This window comes from Chiloscyllium punctatum, chromosome 37 (genome assembly GCF_047496795.1).
Source record: "Chiloscyllium punctatum isolate Juve2018m chromosome 37, sChiPun1.3, whole genome shotgun sequence".
In the NCBI taxonomy this organism is placed as follows: Eukaryota; Metazoa; Chordata; class Chondrichthyes; order Orectolobiformes; family Hemiscylliidae; genus Chiloscyllium; species Chiloscyllium punctatum.
The window spans coordinates 66,293,498-66,312,703 of NC_092775.1; the positions used below are offsets into that span (position 1 = coordinate 66,293,498).

Sequence of the window (19,206 nt, forward strand, 5' to 3'; positions counted from 1 at the left end):
CGGTCCAACTTGTCCATGCCGACCAGATATCCCAACCCAATCTAGTCCCACCTGCCAGCACCCGGCCCATATCCTTCCAAACCCTTCCTATTTATATACCGATCCAGATACCTTTTAAATGTTGCAATTGTACTAGCCTCCACCACTTCCTCTGGCAGAATCAAGAAAGAATCAACTTCACTCAATACTGCAACTCCACTGCAAGGCCACACTCAAAATATTCACTTATTTGTTTCTGTGCTGTGACGTCTCCCAAACATGTTCCTCCAAGATCGGCTGTAAACTTCATTTGCTAACTTTCCCAGACGCACTCTGATGTCCAGCAATACACAAATTCAAACAGCAAAGGCAGCAACTGTGCAGGTTCACTGTTGTGTCAGTCGGCAGTGTGGGTTTCTCCTCTGAGTGCCCCATATGCCTTTATGTGCACTCGTTCTTACCTTTTAAATAAACTCACCAGCAACCTGAGCCCAAATAAAAACCTAATCAAAGCAGTCTGGCTGAACAAAATTTCAGCGTTATCCTTGTAAAAGTCCCCTAAGGAAACTTTGGGGAATGTACTGACCTGTTTAAGATCGGATTGTCTTTCTCACTTTGTTAGTAATTATCTGCACAACTTTTCCAATGGCAAAGGCAATATACAAACCCAAGGAAGACTTTTCATTTGTATTATTTAGGGAGTAATTATAAAGAAAGCCTCGATGGGATCCAAAGAGCCCTCTGATCCACTGTGAAGTTTTGATTTTGTGTGAGAGATTAATTTGTAAATTGACAAGAAATGGTTTTACTCCAGACAAAAATGGATCAATTTAAGTGTTGAATTAAATATAAAATATTTCAATTGAAATACTTAGACTACAAAAGACAGCAGACCTCTGTTTACCAACAATAGTGAAAGTTTGGGTTGACTGTACAAGTAAGTTTTGCTGCTAATGTTCATTAATTAAAGCAAAGATACTCTGGGAGTCTTTGATTTCAAGAAACTTAAATTCGGTCACTTTTGTCTGAAGTACTTTTTGTTGCAAATCTCGTAGTTGGTCTGTTGTGGCAATGGCTACAAATCATTTCTGACCAGAAACCACAATCTAAATGCTTGGATTTAAACATTTGGGTTTATGTTGGAAAGTTCAGGGAATTCTCCCATTATAACAGGATGTCCACTAACTGGCATGGATTGCACTGCTAGTTTCAAGTAACATCTTTAAAGCACTCTTGACAGCCTGAAAATTGTTCCTTTTCATCAGTTTTTTGTTTTGTTGATAAGCTTGTGTTTTAATAAAATGCAAAACCTTCCCTGTCAATGTTGAAATTCCTTCTTTAGAGCTCCAGATGCAGGAGAGGGTGTTTATGGGCATTGGCAGTAAGCCATTTATGGACATCAAACCTAGCGAAGCAGCCATCAATGATCGATCGGTTGAGTGCGTCACAAAAGGGAAAGGTATGAGCTTAACTCAGAGGTTAGCTGAACTCTGTGAGGGACTAGGCTCTGCAGTGTGTCAGAACATCGTCCTTTTGCCTTTTTGGCTTGAGTTCAAAACCTTCTGCCCATGCATTTTAGGAAAAGGAGCTTTGGTAATCTCAACGTGAAAATCATCAAAAATGCAAAAAAAAAGAATGGTTTTAGTTGAACAATAACTAACAGCAGGTTCTATGAGAACCTTCTTCAAGGCCACAAGAAAAAGATTAGAATTTTAGATATTCAAATGGTGTGTTCCTTTCTGGTTATGGTTAAGGTACATTATACCTGGGAAGTTTGAAAGTGCTTTGACCTCTGCCACAGCCAACCTTGATGTGATTATTGTTGCCACTAGATTCATAATTGAAAGTGTTTCAGTCCTTGCTCTTCATTATATGCTGTCATACTTTGAAAAGCACGAATTCATTAATATATAAAAAGCACAATCATTCATTTATAATGGAAACATTGCAGTATTCTGTTGCTATGACAGACTGTACTATTATGATCGACCAATGGATGCTATTATTGGTTTCATAGATACCTTTTCCTTTTCCTTTATCTGAATACAAAGCTAAACTAAAGAAATACATTATGGCCAAACAGAAATTTAATGTATTATTACATATATGTTGCATTTTTTTTCTGTTTTCATGCAGTAGCCTTTACACGTAATGGAAGTTAATCCAAGCCTAGAAGTATGTGCTTCTGTGTCTGCTTAATAATATGTGGATGTCAGATACTTCACGTGGTGACACAGGCATGAGACTCCTATTATATATACACTAGTCATCCTTGAGCTGCAGTGCCCATTCCCCTGTCAGAAATACCATTCCCTGTTCTTAAGCCATGCTTTTCATGATAGCTGCAATATGCCTGAGAATTTGTATTAGTGTATCTCATTGTTGCTCCTGTTTTGTAAAATTGCTGGTTAGTCAAGCGTCAAGTATTTTTGTTTTTACATTTGGTTCTGGTTTTCTTTTTCTTCTGGGGTTACCCACATGTTGATGTCGAATGATCTGCTGGCACTTAATGAAGCCCTTCTACCAAATGCAACAAACATTGTATCATATGAACTGACGTCACCTTCATGATCACCCTTTACATTTTTGTCACCCAGGAATGGCACTGTTGCATCTCACATTTGCCTCAGACTTTGATCCTTTCTCAACAATAACGTCCAAATCCGAGTTGCTGTCTTTTACTAAACAGACTTGACCTCGCAAGAACGATTGTAAATTGTACAAAAATTAGAGTTGCTTCCACTCAGGACAATTGTTCAAAATGTGTACAGTCACTTCCTTTCTGGGATCACAATGATTCAGTATTGAACAACAAAGAGAACAAGTCAAATATCAGCCACTTCACCCATATGGAAAAGTTACAACATTGATTAGTATCACAGCTCAGATGCTGCTGACTAATTGCCACTGTCTGGGATGATTTGGATTTCATTTTAACTCACCCAGTCCTTCCTTTATTTAGATGGGGGTTGAGGCCTATGGAAACTTGGTGTAGTGGATTTCCCATTGAACGATTTTAGATTTTTGTGGAAGATCCTTCAAAATACTTAAACCAAATTAGAAAGATTTCAATAAGATGAGTTTGATCCTCCACTCATAAATTTTCGAACAACCTTGCTACATTTATTGAAGGATTTTGGACAATATTTAAGCAGTTCACCCAACTTCCTGAGGTGCCTTCATTTGCTTATGGCTCTTTGAATAATTCAGTCCTTCTCCAGGGCATATTGCTTTGTACCCTGCTCAGACATACAGTTGCCAGCCTCCACAATGTTCTGAGCAAAAGCGCTGTCTGATCCTTGAGCAAATTATTGAGCATTATCTTAACATGTGGAGTCTTTTCCAATCCTCTTTGAAGACTAAGCAGTTATTTATTTTATATCTTTTTGACATCTCGACATCACCTCAAAGAGCTGATTGTAAAATGGTTGATGATGGCCCAACAAAGATAACTCCATCCATTCAGAATGAGGTTCCAGTTTACAGCATTTATAATTTACGACATGAACTAATGTTGCTTCCACATCACTACCCCAGATCTGTCCTGCTATAAGGATGTTCTTTCCTCCTCAGTGTCTTACAATATGTGAAGTGGCCATACTCCAAGCAGACCATAGTGCTGCTGTCTCATTAAAGAGAGATGACTAGCAGTTCAACCTGAGGGTCACCACATCTCAGGTGAGGGGGAAATTGAGAAGGATAACAACTTCAGTCAGTGCAAGAATTGAACCTACACTTTTGGCATCGCTCTGCATCACAAATCAGCCATCCAACCAACTGAGCTAACCAACCCCCCATTACAAGATATTGGATGAAGGAAAATAGATTATTAAGCTTATTAGTTTTTTTTCTTTCCATCAATCATGTCCCACATAGATAGTAATTTCTCCTCAGAATTTGCAGCATCTACTTTATTAGTAGTTTTTGCTTAAGGATATTGATTAAGTACTTCATTGAAGATTTCCCACTAATTTGTGATCTGGGTGTATATAATGGCACAGCAGCAGTAAGCCATATGCTGTAGAAACAAAGTATCTGATGTCATAATGTTGTTATGCAAGTATACAGAGTACATAGGAACTTCAGTACCTATGCAAACCTGGATTAACACCCACATTGCAGGGGTGATGCATATTATTCATAGAATGAAGAACCCTGCAAGTTTGATCACATTTTTTTTGTTCTGATTAAATTTTTGAAACAAAGTGCATTTTCATTTTCCTTTCAAAAGCCAAAACACTAACGTTATAAGTTAAATCTGTTCCAGAGGAGACCAAGAGACCAAATTCCATCGGCTCCAATGGCAGCGCCTCATCCTCAGGGAGCCAGTCTTCCTCTTCATCTTCTGGTATTGGTTCCCTGAATATGCACAGTTCCTCCTCACCATCAACTGCAAGAAGCAATGCTGGCATCAACAACTGTTTTTATAATACCCGAGCATGCATTGAGGAAGATGACCTGGAGAATGGCCCTAGTGGAAGGCCTTTTCTGAGTGAGTGGCAATATCATAAGAACAGGACAGTTTAAGTAATTGTCAAGATGTTTCAGCATCATCTGATGCATTCTTTTGGAGGAAGGATATCAGCCTCTTGAGTAAGGCAATAAATGTATTAATGATAAAGCATCATGCTGTGCTTTTAGCTTGGAATTCTTGTCAGCTGTATCATGGATTGGCAGACAAGAGTTTTGCCTTTATGCTGTGGTTAAGCTGTGCATTTAAGTATAACTACCAGTCACACCTGAAAAATAGAGATAAAAAAGTGTGATAAAATAAATAATCTGATTATACATTCCATCACTCCATGATGTATGTATGAGCTAATAGTTGAGCAAGAGCTTCTGGTTAGGTTGAGCAGCATGTGACATTTGTCAGTTTAAAGAGAGAGATAGCAATGTTTCCTATAAATGAAAGGGAATAGAAATTACAGACCACTATTAAATTTGATCGCAACATGTTGTTCACAGCCAGAAGGATAGGATGGCCTGTTGTGTACACATTTGCTTCACGATCGATCAATAGCTATTGTCACTAAGCGGAGAGAGGCTGACCATTTCCAATTTTAATCCCACCCAGATGGAAACCCTTGTTACAAAGCTGTACTCTTTCCACCAATCTGTGGCTGAGATCTGAGGAACTGAGAGTGCTGGATAGCTTGAGCAATTAGACTTCTGCTTTTCTTTATATCATTCTTTCAGGACTCTTGGGTAGTTTTGGCTTTGAGCAATAATGTAAAATAGATGATTTTAGACCATCTTCCATTCTACATTTCTCCTAATTTTCATTTTCCATTGAAGTGAATAGAAATAAAAGTCCAGAAAAATGAGGTGTCCAATTGGATTTCACCTGTTTACATTATTGGTCATAAAATTATCCCTGGCATCTTTTCTTATGATTCCACCTGTATAAAAGAAGACCTTTAAGGCAGCATTTTTTTCCCTCCAGTTTGTAGACAGCTCACTGTTATGTTCCATAATATAACAACCCAGCAGCATAGTGCAGCTGAAATCATGTTGCTACTTCAGGTCTATGGAACCAGTAATTGACACAAAGCACAAACGCAAAAAAGTGAAATTGGAAAACTGATCAAAGGCAGAATGTGTTTGCCAACTGTGTTGTAAAGGTATTTTCTGTTTCCTCAGTGCTTAACTACCATGTGGAGCAACAGAAAAGAATTTACAGTCCAGAACTAGGTCATTCAGATCAACCTGGCTTTGTCAGTGTTTACCATCCAAATAATTCTGATCACAAATCCTTTTCGAATCCCTGGTGCTACTTAGTGACAATGCAGCATGACTTTTCAAACTTCACAATGCTAGCTATTCTTTGTTAGTTTTATACTTTAATGCAATGGATATAATCTGTTTATCATTCCATTGAAATAGGAAGTGAATTTCCACAGTTCAAGTGCGGACAGAGTGTTCTTTTTATTCACTCATGAGATGTGGGCATCGTTGGCTAGCCAGTACTTATTGCCTGTCCCTAGTTACCCTTAAGAAGGTGGTGGCAAACTGCCTTCTTGAACTGCTTCAGTCCATGTGGTACAGGTCGATCCACAATGCCATTAGGGAGGGAATTCCTAAATTTTAACCCAGCAACACTAAATTAATGGCAATATATGTCCAAATCAGAATGGTTAGTGGCTTGGAGGGAAGCTTGTGGGTGGTGGTGTTCCCATGTATCTGCTGCCCTTGCCTTTCAAATGGAAGTGGTTGGGGTTTTGGAAGATGTTGATTGTGGTGCCTTGGTGAATTTCTGCATGCATCTTGTAGATAGTACACACTGCTGCTACTGAGCATCGCTGGTGAAGGAAGTGGATATTTGTGGATGTGGTTCCAGTCAAGGGGAATGCTTCTTCCTGGATGGTGTAAAACTTCTTGAGTGGTGCTGGAGCTTCACTCATTTAGGCATTTGAGAAGTATTTCATCATGCTCCTGACTTGTACCTTATATATGGTGGACCGGCTTTGGAGAGTCAGGAGATTAAGTGTCTTACTACAGTATTCCTAGACTCTGGATAATATTTGTAGCCATATGGCGTGTCCAGTTGAATTTCTTGTCAATGGCAACCCCCAGGATGTTGATAGTGGGGTATCCAGTGATAGTAATGCTATTGAATCTCAGTGGGTAGTAGTTACATGATTGTTCTTGGAGATAGTCATTTCCTGACATTGTCTTGTATGAATGTTACTTGCCACTTGTCAACCCATGCCTGGATATTGTCCAGATGTTGTTCCATTTGAGCACAGATTACAACAGTATCCAAGGAGTCGTAAATGCACAAAAAATTGTGCAATCACTGTGAATACTCCCACTTCTGACCTTATAATGGAGGGAAGGTCATTAACAAAGTAGCTATTAATCATTTATCTTAATCTTAGTGGATGAGCCAATGAATCACAAAAAAAGGTATAAACTTCACGTATTCTATTTTTCTGGGTAGCAGCAGACAAATAAAGAACTGCCCTTCAAACCACCTTGCTCCTTTTCCATTAAGTACTGAATGAGGTGGGATAAGGGAGTAATGAGTGGAAATGTGTGATAAACATTCTGACAATGTGCATAGTCTTTCTTTGTGAAACCACCAGGAAGAATGTGCTATGTAAGGAAACGTGACTGAATACCCCACAAATAATAGGGATAATGGGCTTTCCTCTTCATTCACAGCTGAGAGTTTGGAAACATCCTCCCAGTGTAACTCCACGGAGAGTGTTAGCGGTTTCAGCAGCTCTGAACACAGCAGTCTCTCCCTGACGGGAGGAGAGATCGAGGAAGCACTGTCTCTCTGCTCAGCATCATACAAGCCCAGTTCAGATCCATGCTCACTCTGTGCACCAGAGCCACTGCCAATGGGAGAACTATCATTTGGAAATTTGATTAAAAATGTAAGTATTTTACTTCAGGTTGATTTTGTGTATTATCTTTCTGTTTCCCATTTATTGGATGTGCAAGGTGGCAAAACCACATTCAAAATAAAATAAATTGATGGCAGTTTTGTATTTTCCCTCTGATTTTGTACCTTCTGTCTAGAAGATGCTGGGGTATGATTCCATAGAAAACAATTGTTTTCTGGACTTCAGACAACTAACCCCCATAAGTAGATTTCAGCAAGTTGTTTTAATCACAAAAGAGAGCTGAGCATGTCATTGCCATCATTATGCATTTAGAATGATGAACATTGCAATGCATTTCAGAGAATAATACTCAAGAGTGACCTTTTTTTTTAGTTGTTAGCCAAAGGAGTTATGGTCCTGATTGCTGCCTCAGCTAAAACCAATAAACTCGCTGCCATTTTCTAGAGTAAACTGAAGTAAAATACATTGGTATGAGATAAACTTGGTTTGTTGAGGTGGCTGTTTTTCCTATCACTAAGCTGACCTGATAGACATTTTTGCTACAGGCTTCACAACTCCAACGTCAGGTTCAAATGGAATCCAACACTGCACATTGTGGGAATCAGCGATACATCTTTCTCCAAACTGGCCAGTTAATGATCAGTCAACAGGTCTGTCTCCAACCAAGGGTTTCAGACAATCTCTCAAAGCTGGAGGGCTGACAGGAAGCTCTCCAAATGATGTCACAATTTTAAGGTGCCCTTTCTTCAACAATCTTAATTTTAAAATAAAGAGAAGCCATTTGCAGCTTATCCACTATTGTGGAGGTATGCTCAATGGCCACGGCTGAAGCCAGATAGTTAGGGAAGACCTCTAGGCTAACCCAGCTGGTTGCAGGCTCCTTGGTCAGCCATCAAGGAGTGGCCTCCAGGCAGCATCTCCATTCCCAACCCTCCCTGAGTACCTGGAAGCCAACTGGAAAATTTCAGTCAGCGGACACTGGGCCTTGATAGGCCATTGACAGAGTCAATTAATTACCTGCACGTGCAAGTAGGTAGCCTTGTTACTTCCCAATCTTGCTTCAGGAAAGTGACCCAAGTGTAGGCTGGAGCTGCAGAATAGGCATGTCAACCAGCAGTACAAAGTTTCTCCCACTGCCCTCACTTTACCACATGCTAACCCCATCAGAACTGGGGTTTCACTTCCTGATCTCTGTCAGTTTTACAGACAGGCCTATTTGGAGATTTAGATATTAACCTACAATTAGCTGTTCAGCATTCTGTTCATAGATACTCTTTCTTTTTCATGGAATTTGGAGAAAAGCCTGTTGGTTGTCTTCAGAACAGTTGTACTGTAATAAACCTGTAGGGTGAATGATTTCTACACTGACTTTGATGGCAGTAGGTTTACAATGCTTGCAGAATAGAGCACTGGGACCTCACACTGAGTAGCGATATCAATTACTCAATGCCAAAAGGGTTACGATGAGCAGGGAGTGGATGTTGAGAAGGAAATGATTCATGTCTTACAACTATCATCCTACACGTCTTGCTAAGATTAAAATATATTTCAATAGGTTAACCTGAGTACAGTGGGTGGCAAACCTTATTACATTTGTATTTCTGCTCTTTATCTTTTAAACTTCTATCTGATTCATGCTGTGTTCCACCCGGCTGGAAAAGCATGGCAACTACTCAATGGTTAAGGTCTGGAATACACTACGTGGGAGTCTGGTGGAGGTGCATTCAAGAAAAAATTGGATTGTATGAGAAGAGAAAGGGTTACAAGTATAAGGTGGAGGAATGGCATGGCGTGAATTGCTCATTTAGAGAGTTAGGGCAGGCACGATGGGCCGAATGGCCTCCTTCTCTGCTGTAACAGTTGCGTGACACTTAAATTGCGGTGATACATTTAATTTCTTTGCATAGATTTGCTTTTAAGTGAGACTATTTAATTGTTTTTCCAACTGAATATTTTCCATTGCTTTTCAAACAGAGCTCCATCTGACAAAAATCACAAATATAGTTATGCATAACAACTTCTATGCTATGGCTTTCTCCATTGTGAAATATATTGCCAAACACTAAAATCTTTATGTTGAGAAGCATGAGTTTTTTTTCCAAACATAATCCAAAATTATGTAAGGGCTGAACTTCACCAGAGAGCAGCCAAGTGATGATGTTGGGGGGTTTCAAGGAGGGATTCTCTCTGTGAACCTGAGTGTGATTACTCACACCATTCCCTAAAACTCACCTCATCAGCTAGACCCCAAACCTCTATAGCACGTCGCTTGGCATAATCTCTATATTAGAATGATGCTGGAAAAGCACAGCAGGTCAGGCAGCATCTGAGGAGCAGGAAAATCGATGTTTCGGGCAAAAGCCTTTCATCAGGATTAGAGGCAGGGTGCCTGCAGAGTGGAGAGATAAAATTTTTGCCTATAATCTTCTCTATGTCCACAGGTCAAAGTGTTTGGCATTGTCAGGACCTCACAGAATTCTTGGCACCAATGTCATCATTAAAGTCCAGTTGAGTACCCGACCAAGTGTTGCCAGCCAGGAATTGCCTTTACCATGCACACACCAAAAATAAATGTTTCTCAGGGGATTCGCAACACCTCATTACAAATACAAATCTACAGTTATGAGTGTATGGTTGTTTAGATTGAATCCATCCTCAGCATCATCTCATCCACCTACTCTTCCTCCAATGTCCATTGTAACCTCCAGCTTGGTGGTGCTAACAATTAGGCTGCACTGCAATTCCCTGTTGAAGCTAGTTTGTGTAACCATTGATGACCTCCCCTACTCTCTCTAAATCCCATAATTGACTTCTCAACTTCCTATCATAGCAGGTGCCCTTGATAAGGCCCCTTGACCTTTATGGAGCTGAACACCCTGGACCAACCTGGACGGACAGCCCTGGTCTAGACTGACCAGACGCCTGACTGATTGTGTGTAGCTTCTTGACTGACTTCCTGTGACCGTCCAGGCTGGTTGCACTGGACCAGCAGAATTGACTGTGACCCACTCCCTAATGTTTAGACATACATATCTGTTGGAGACAGTGAGGACTGCAGATGCTGGAGATCAGGGCTGAAAATGTATTGCTGGAAAAGCGCAGCAGGTCAGGCAGCATCCAAGGAGCAGGAGAATCAACATTTCGGGCATGTGCCCTTCCTCATTCCTGAAGAAGGGCTCATGCCCGAAATGTCGATTCTCCTGCTCCTTAGATGCTGCCTGACCTGCTGCGCTTTTCCAGCAACACATTTTCAGCATACATATCTCTTGACCCTGTTCATCCCAAGTGATGGTGTCCAAGCACCTGAACTAATAACAGATAATGCCCTTGACTTACTTTACAAAACCTCCGATAAAAGGCTGCCTCCCTTGGTCTAACTGAGAACCACTACCCATAGACTTTGAGATGTGGGGCTTATGTCAAGCAAATCTAGTGTATTTGCCACATATGCTACTAGCACATGCTGCAGATGTGAGATTGGTGTAGAGGGGTGTGGGCACACTCCAAAGTGTGGCACTGAAATGCAAAACTTTATTGTGAGTGGGTCAGAGATGTACCATGGAAATGTGGTGAGGCTGGTACATTTCCATGCCCATGCACATAGCAACATCTTTGGACAGTCCCACCTGTGAAATATTGGTGGGTGCTGTCCAAGATAGAGGCCTAGCGGAGTAAGCAGAGGGTTCCTAGGTTTCATGTTGGACTTGTCACCAACTAGTTCCTCTCCAGCTGGTGGGAGAATGGGAAACTGCACGTCAACAAGATTTCGTAATAATGGCATGATGATTAATGCAAATAGATACAAACCGGCCCACTCGCTGTTCACTGGGGAGATTCTTATCTTACTGTTCAAAACTTGGTTTAAGAATTGGATTCTTTCTTCTTGATGCCATGAATCTAATTTCTGTCAATCTCACCCCATTTTCCATCTGAAACATCGATGCCCATGTTATTCAGGGGCTGGGAAGATTCCACCTGATATGTTTTGCCTAGAAGGTCATTGTCTAAAGAAACCTATCAAAAAATGGAACCTAAATATAAAATACTTCAATCTCAGAATGTTTGGAAGATACTTAACATTGATAAGAAGATCCTTAGCTCATTTACAAAATTGAAAGATTAACTCAATATTTTCCTTTTCTTGAGTTAAGCATGACTCTTCCAATAATTTTCGACCAACCTATTAGACCATAAATGCCTTGTGTACTGGTACATAGTAAACATGTCATATCACTGTGAGTAAGTTTATAATGATGCTTAGTTTGGTAGTGTTTAGAATTCAAAATGACTGCTTTACTTTGATCAAGGATGAACTATCAGAACTGCCTGTGAACCGTTCGACAGCTGTCTGACACTCTGAAGAAGCAGTTTGGTAAGTATTTTCACCTAAGACTTCTGCTTAAACTGTTAGGGTGGAACTGCAGACCTAGCATTAGGACTAAGGAACAAAGAACATGTTGCATGTGCATATGTGTGATTATCTTCTTAAGAGGTAAGACTACATATTTTAAGATTAGTGAAACAGGATAGTCAGAAAAATGACTATTATGTAGAGTAATAATTATTGGTAAAATGAACAGGGTAGGGTGGCATGGTGGTTCAGTGGTTAGCACTGCTGCCTCACAGCGCCAGGGACCTAGGTTCAATTCCAGCCTTAAGTGGACTGTCTGTGTGGAGGTTGCACATTCTCCCCGTGTCTGCATAGGTTTCCTCTGGGTGCTCCGGTTTCCTCCCACAGTCCAAAGACGTGCGGGTCAGGTGAATTGGCTGTGCTAAATTGCCCATAGGTACATCAGTCAGAGGGAAATGGGTCTGGGTGGGTTTTTCTTCGGAGGGTCAGTGTGGACTTGTTGGGCGAAAGGGCCTTTTTCCACACTGTAGGGAATCTAATCTAACCTAAAAAAAAGAGATGCAGCATATGGATATGACAACAGCTCAGAAACAAATAGAACAAGACCTCACCTTCAAAGTCCCCCACTTAGTATCAGATTTACAGCACAAGGAGCCTATAGCAATTATCTCTTTCAAATTGGTAGCCAACTCTTTCAGATCAATGGACAAAAACTGTCACCTCCTATGGCCCTCTCCATTAGCATAGAGTCCAGTTCCCCTTTGTGTATCACTTTTTATTTCCACCTTCTGTGCTCGTCCCAATTCCAACTTGCTGCTGTTCCAGCACAGTGAAGTTTGTTCCCCCTTATCTCTTGAGCAGGAGCTCTTCTTTTAGTGTTACATGATGTGGAAATTCCTGCCAGCATGCATAAGCATGTTAGATCTCTGTGAGTACAGCCAGAACCTAAAGCAGCATTGAGAGGAAAAGCAAAAGTTTGTTAACTGGATTTATTGAGGGAGGTTGACATTAGGTGACAAGTGCCAGTGTAACTTGCAGGAGAACAAGTGGGCCCATTATGATCTAACTTGGTGCTGGGGAGAGAAGGGTGCCAGTCTGAGTGGGGCAATAGGATGAAGAAGGAGGGGAGGAGATGGTGACAGTGTAGAGAAGACAAGATATTTGTGTAAACTGGGAAGTGTTCGGTGTAGTCCCCATATGATCACTGACTGGGTAAGTGGAGAAAAGAATTTGCTCCTCACCAAACATATAAACAATGTTTAAAATGTGCAATAATCCTATTTGGTAACTGAGAGTTCCAGCAAATACCAGGACATAAGCAAAATTCCCAATAATTTTTGCTTTGATCATTGGTTAAAAGATGAAATATTGAATGCATTTGTTGCTTCACCTCTGACAGATGCATTCTTCATTGTGTTTTCCATCTTCTAGCTGACTGGTAGATAAGGACCAGCTAATTTTTGAGTCTATCATTTTTCTGAAAGAAACTCTAATTTGGCAAGACTGGAGGAGGAGGCAAAAGAAGGAAGTGACCAGACTACTGTTGAAAGGCTGACTCACAGCTGTACTGCAGCTGGCCCCACAGCTGACATTGCCAAAGTTTCAGGAATTGGCTATTGTCCAGCTCTTTTTGATGAAGATCTAGTGCAGAGTTCACAGACTCTAAAAAGGGATGAATGCAATGTCCAATACTTGATAAGTTAACACAAAATAATTCATTAGGTTTTAAAACAGGAATGACCAATGTCAAACTGAACCAACTATTATTTAAGGCATATGTTCTTAAACAAATAGATGTACAAAATTGTCAAAATTGCACTGTTTTAAGACATATAATGTCATTGTCCAGCTATTCCAGCAGTTTACCAGGTATGTTTTTGTACAAAAGATAGTGTGATCTTGTCATTTAATTGCCATTGTGTGTTCACGTGAGTAATAGCATTGTTTGGGTTATTGTCATACTATAATCACATTGATTAACTGTGTTTAAAAAGATATAGTGTTCAGACTGGTATTTGTGGGTAGGGTGTGCCACCATTGAGTTTTTTTTCTTTTGACTGGGCATAAAAGCCTATCTATAGTTTACAATGGTAGAGAAATTACTACTGGTAAATCATAATAAGAAGAGGCCGAAGGGCCTGTTTCCACACTGTAAATAATCTAATCTAAAAAGAATCTCCTACCTTAATAAGATGTAATTTATTGCATGATAGCAGTTAGTTCAAGTTACTCTAGTTAGATTAGCATTGTGTCCAAGACTTTGAAGTGACCTGTGGATATAGATCTCCACTTCACCAAATCTCTAAGGTGTCCTCCCTTATCCCCACCCAAGTCTGTGTGAAAACATCAGATTGGATGGAGCTTAATGTTGTCACCAAGATGAACCCTTTCAGAACTATTGCCTTGTGCCTCATTGTCTATTTTTAAGAGGTGGAAAGTTGATCAAATCCATCAATTTATGTACTCTCTCATGATATCTGATTTTAAAATTTGAAACTAACCCTTGCGTCACGATCGAACTGAATCCACTCCAAGCAGGACCCATTGAAGATTTTTGCAAAACAGATCAAGTAAAGACAAACACGCTGCCCATAAATTAAAATCTGTTCTAGGTTGTACACTTGCGTCAGTATTGTTATGTTGAAGATGAACCGTTAAGCCTTGCAGAACCCCTGCCTTCGTCCTCTGAAGTAAGTGAGGGTGAATTGTTAATTTGCCTGTAACCCATTTCCATAGTGGTATGGTAGCACAGTGATTACGCTGTCTCACAGTGCCAAGGACCCAAGTTTGATTCCAGCCTCGGGTGACTGTGCGGAGTTTGCACATTCTCCCCATGTCTGCGTGGTTTCCTCCAGGTGCTCCAATTTCCCCTCTCAGTTCAAATGTTCGGTGGATTGGCCATGCTAAGTTGCCCATAGTGTCCAGGGATATGCGGACAAGGTGGATTAACCATGGGAAATGCAGGGTTACATGGATAGGGTGGTATGGGATGCTCTTCAGAGGGTCACAGTCAACTTGATGGGCTGAATGGCCTAGGGATTCTATGGTTAATCCAGGTAAAATTCAAAGAACCACAGCATCGTAACGTTTGGGAAATAATAAAGTCAAACCAAAGATTCAGCCATCTTTTCTTAGCCTGTAGCTTGCCAATTTATTCTTTGCTTTTGACAAATGAGAGACACTAAAAATGATATAAGGCACTTTGCAAACATCTGTTAACTTATTGTCCCACTGGCCCTCACACGCTTCTGAAGATAAAGGAGTTCAGTTGAATGGGAGGACCTGAGAAGATGTGACTGTTCTTTTTGCAAAAAGAAAGTGAAGAGGAAAGCCAATAATAGTATTAAAATTTTGGGGGTTTTGGGCAGATACCATTTCCATTGGCAGACGAGTCGACAACCACAGAACAATGATTAAAAATGATTGGCAAAAAATAAGCAGGGAGGGAAGGAGGAGAGTGTTTTTACTCAGTGATTTGTGATGCATAGGCAGAAGAGATTAGATTATCTACAGCATGGAAACAGGCCCTTCAGCCCAACAAGTCCACACCGACCCTCCGAAGAGCAACCCACCCAGACCCATTCCCCTACATTCATCCCTGACTAATGCACCGAACACTACAGGCAATTTAGCATGGCCAATTCACCTAACCTGCACACCTTTTGACTGTGGGAGGAAACCGGAGCAAACCCACACAAACACAGGGAGAATGTGCAAACTCCACACAGTCGCCCGAAGCTGGGATAAACCTAGGACCCTGGTGCTGTGAGGCAGCAGTGCTAACCACTGAGTCACCGAGGAAAGATATTCAATAGAAAGTTTCTAAAAGGAAGTGGACACATACATAAAAAGAGAGAAAAAGCATGCCTGATGAAAGGGACAAGTCTGAATAATTTGATAGCTCTTTCAAAAAAACTGGAATGGCGATAATGGGAAAATAATCTCCTTCAACACTGTTTAATCCAATGATTCTGCATGGATAACAATGTGAAGACTTCCTGCATTCTAAATGGGGTTAGACATATGACAATAATCTTGTTTTCTATAAAAAGGGGTTATTGAACTTAGCCTCAACTTTATCATTGAGTGTGAGGTGTCAGTGCGTATCAAAATGTCATTCTCATGTATCCATGCATGTGCCAGAGGATGCACCCCATCATTTTAGTTAAAAGGATGGTCATATCTTGGAAGTGATTGTAGTGTACATACTATACAGTGATAGTATACAATTAGTGTATAATTTTAATCTCATTATTTTCCCAGGCCTGAGAATCAATGAATCACTGCTGAAGGAGGGTCACTGTTGGTATTCCAACTGCTCCTGAGCTCTGAAATGTGATTCTAGTTCACGTTGCAACAAGATACAGATTTGCAAGAGGTTGCTGTGCCATCTGGGCTTTGTCCTGACAGATTGTTGTTTTCACTTAAACTGGAAAAGAGATGCTGCTCTGTAGCAGATGTCTTTGCCGAAAAATCCTCATTATTCTCAGGTGGTTGTGACATAAGTGTCAGCCGTGGTATTTCACAAGGTCATCGCGATGAAGAGGGAACACCTATCCCTGTGGTCAAATACTGCGAGCTTTCTGCACGCTCTCCACGATACATGAACCTGTAACATCAGCATTTAGACATGTTTTCTATCCCTAGTGTGGCTCCATAAGTTTCAGATCATAAGCTCCAGCAAAGGACGGAATTATCCATGAACATGGGGGAGGGGCTCATTCATCCAGGGAAATTGGACTTTGGAGAAAATAGCACTAAGAACAAGTCTAAAGGGGGAGGGCAATGTAACATATTCATTTAACTATTAAATCATATATAAGTATATTTTAATATGCATCAAAATGATCAATTAATATTAATTTGTATATTATACTATTGCTTTCTATTGCATATCTATTAGCTTTAATCTCATCATTGTTGTGAAATGCAGATGATGTTAGTTAAGATGTCAGTACTTAACGTTTCCCATTTTTACATCTTTATAATATTAAAAAGAACCATGGATTTTATTAATGTTAATGATACTTTGGCCCCAATTTGTCATTTTTTTATGCTCTTCTAACATGGTCTGATCTTTAAATATATTTTCCTAATGTAATTTATGCTTGAGATCAACCACAAGTGTCTATAGAATGATATAGAACCAGCACCCTGATTTATACTGCTTTCTTCAGAGACTTGATATCAGACAACACATACTCAGCATGCATTTGATTATATGAGTGTCTTATACACTCCAACTGGAACTAAATCCATCTTGAAATTTCAACTGAAACTTGAAATTAGTTCCTAGACAGTTTAAAAACTGATTATGGTTATTATTTGGTGGATAATGCCACACACTGGTTAATCTTTTTTAATTTTTGCCTAAATTTGACATGACCAACTCACTCCTGGCTACACAACACAGCTTAGCAGGATCCTCTGGTAGAAAAACACTGGGTCCATCATTTTAGTTGATTAAATAGGAAATCAATCCATGAGTTAATTTTTCTGAAACTTTTAGGATTTTAACCCTATTTTGAGTAGGTGTCATCAAATTATGGAAAAAAAAAATCATATTGGGTATTTACCTTTTCTTTGCATTCCAACATTGCTGGGCATAAGAATTATGGCATTCCTGGCAGAGACGTTGCTATGGTGATGAAGGGCATTAAAGTTTTGAAGGACCTCTGAGCTTAAGATGATTGTATAAGCAGCAATGCCTAGGCCAAAAGATAGGTTTTAGAAATGAGCAAAGTATTTTGAAAACATAAATGTCAAAATTTGAGGCCATTACTCAGGCAACACTGCAGCTTGGATCTACTGCCACCATTTTCCATCTCTTACATTGTTGGGTGCACTAACTTCAGCAAATCAGCTAATAGTGGAAAATGAACTGGAAGACCAAACTAGCAACTGAGCACCCAGGGTTCCATCAGAAACTAGGAGTGTTTGCTGTGCAATACAATTCAGTCAGTACTCTTGATCTACATTATTCCAAATGTCCATGAAATATCCTTTTGTCCTTGAGTTATTTGAATCACAATATTATCTGAAAAATCTTGAGGTAATGATTAATATCCTGTGGTATAATTTCCCCTAATTTTACCAAAAAAGGATGAGTGAAGGGTATATCACTTTGTACTCAAGTCAACTTTGCGCTAAAAGTTAACAAGTAGACTCAAAGACAACTCTTAGATGCATCTTTTTCATGTAAACCAGCATTAGCATGTTAATATCTGCCAGATTTTCTGGAGTTACTGAGTAATTTCCATTCTAAGCAGACTGTAATATTGTTGCTACGCAACTGAAAATGTATTAAAGGTTTAATTCAAGCCATTTGGTATTGGAAGCAGTGTCCCATTTGTGTTTCTCTTCGAAAATGAATCGTTCAGTTGCAAACGAACCTGGAGACAGTAGACGTTATGAGTGTTCATTGAGATTAATGGTACTGGAACATCAAATGGTCCCAGAGCTGTCGGATTCCTTCAATGCATTTGATGAAAATGCATTTGAATTAAATTGAGTTTACTAAATTATTGTGTAGAGGCAAACGCCTAAGGAATACATAAATATGTAAAAATGTTGCTTGTGGTGCAGGTGCTGCTTATCAGATGTATTGTAATTTTCTGATACACTTTAGAATTAGTATGCCAGCAAAAATGGATGTTAAACTTTCAAAATCTTGTACCTCAGTAGTTAGCATTGAAGTCACAATAGAATGAAGCTAAAATTACTTAAAAATGAAACATCCTATCTAAGGACTGTGCTCCTTTAAGGGGCTGTTGCATCTCAATTTTGTCCAATTGGTTCCAGTTAAAATGGTATAAAATGGAATTTTGCCCCTTGTGCTGCAGTTTCATACCTCTGGGACTCATGCAGCCAATAGTTTTGAAAATTTGAAGACAACAGCCAAACTTAACATCACGAGGTTCCACAAACAGAAATCAGATCATTACTTAGTTTAGGGATAAATACTGACCAAGATGGGATAACACCACTGTTCTTCTAACAACTGTGAGCACTCACAAAAAAGCAACTTCTTACACTTAGTCATAGAGTTATAGAGATGTACAGCATGAAAACAGACCCTTTGGTCCAACTCACCCATGCCGACCAGATATCCCAACCCAATCTAGTCCCATTTACAACACTTGTCCCATATCCCTCTAAACCCTTCCTATACATATACCCATTCAGATGCCTTTTAAATGCTATACCTGTACCAGCCTCCATCACTTCCTCTGGCAGCTCATTCCATACACACACCATCCTCTGCATGAAAAAAGTTGCCTGTTAGGTCCCTTTTCTATCTTTTCCATCTCATCCTAAACCTATGCCCTCTAGTTCTGGACTCCACCACCCCAGGGAAAAGACCTTATCTATTTACCCTATCCATGGCCCTCATGATTTTATAAACCTCTATGAGGTCACCCCTCAGCCTCCGACGCTCCAGGGAAAACAGCGCAGCCTATTCAACCTTTCCCTATAGCTCAAGTCCTTCAACCTTGGCAACACCCTTGGAAATCTTTTCTGAAC

At 40.0% G+C, this 19,206-nt stretch overlaps 1 protein-coding gene across 3 annotated transcripts in view; it reads left to right on the plus strand.

Annotated features, from left to right (window-relative positions):
* LOC140463174 (pleckstrin homology domain-containing family G member 4B-like) overlaps window positions 1-17,998 on the plus strand; it is a 185,899-nt gene extending 167,901 nt beyond the window's left edge. For 2 of the 3 annotated variants that reach the window (XM_072556954.1, XM_072556953.1), the window contains exons 20-24: window positions 1,322-1,438; window positions 4,247-4,471; window positions 7,144-7,361; window positions 11,639-11,703; window positions 15,946-17,998. In XM_072556954.1, the coding sequence (XP_072413055.1) occupies window positions 1,322-1,438; window positions 4,247-4,471; window positions 7,144-7,361; window positions 11,639-11,683 (605 nt within the window). In that variant the 3' untranslated portion in view covers window positions 11,684-11,703; window positions 15,946-17,998. The remainder of the gene's footprint in view (window positions 1-1,321; window positions 1,439-4,246; window positions 4,472-7,143; window positions 7,362-11,638; window positions 11,704-15,945) is intronic. The other variant, XM_072556955.1, reaches the window with a different exon arrangement.
* The last annotated feature ends 1,208 nt before the right edge of the window (window positions 17,999-19,206 follow it).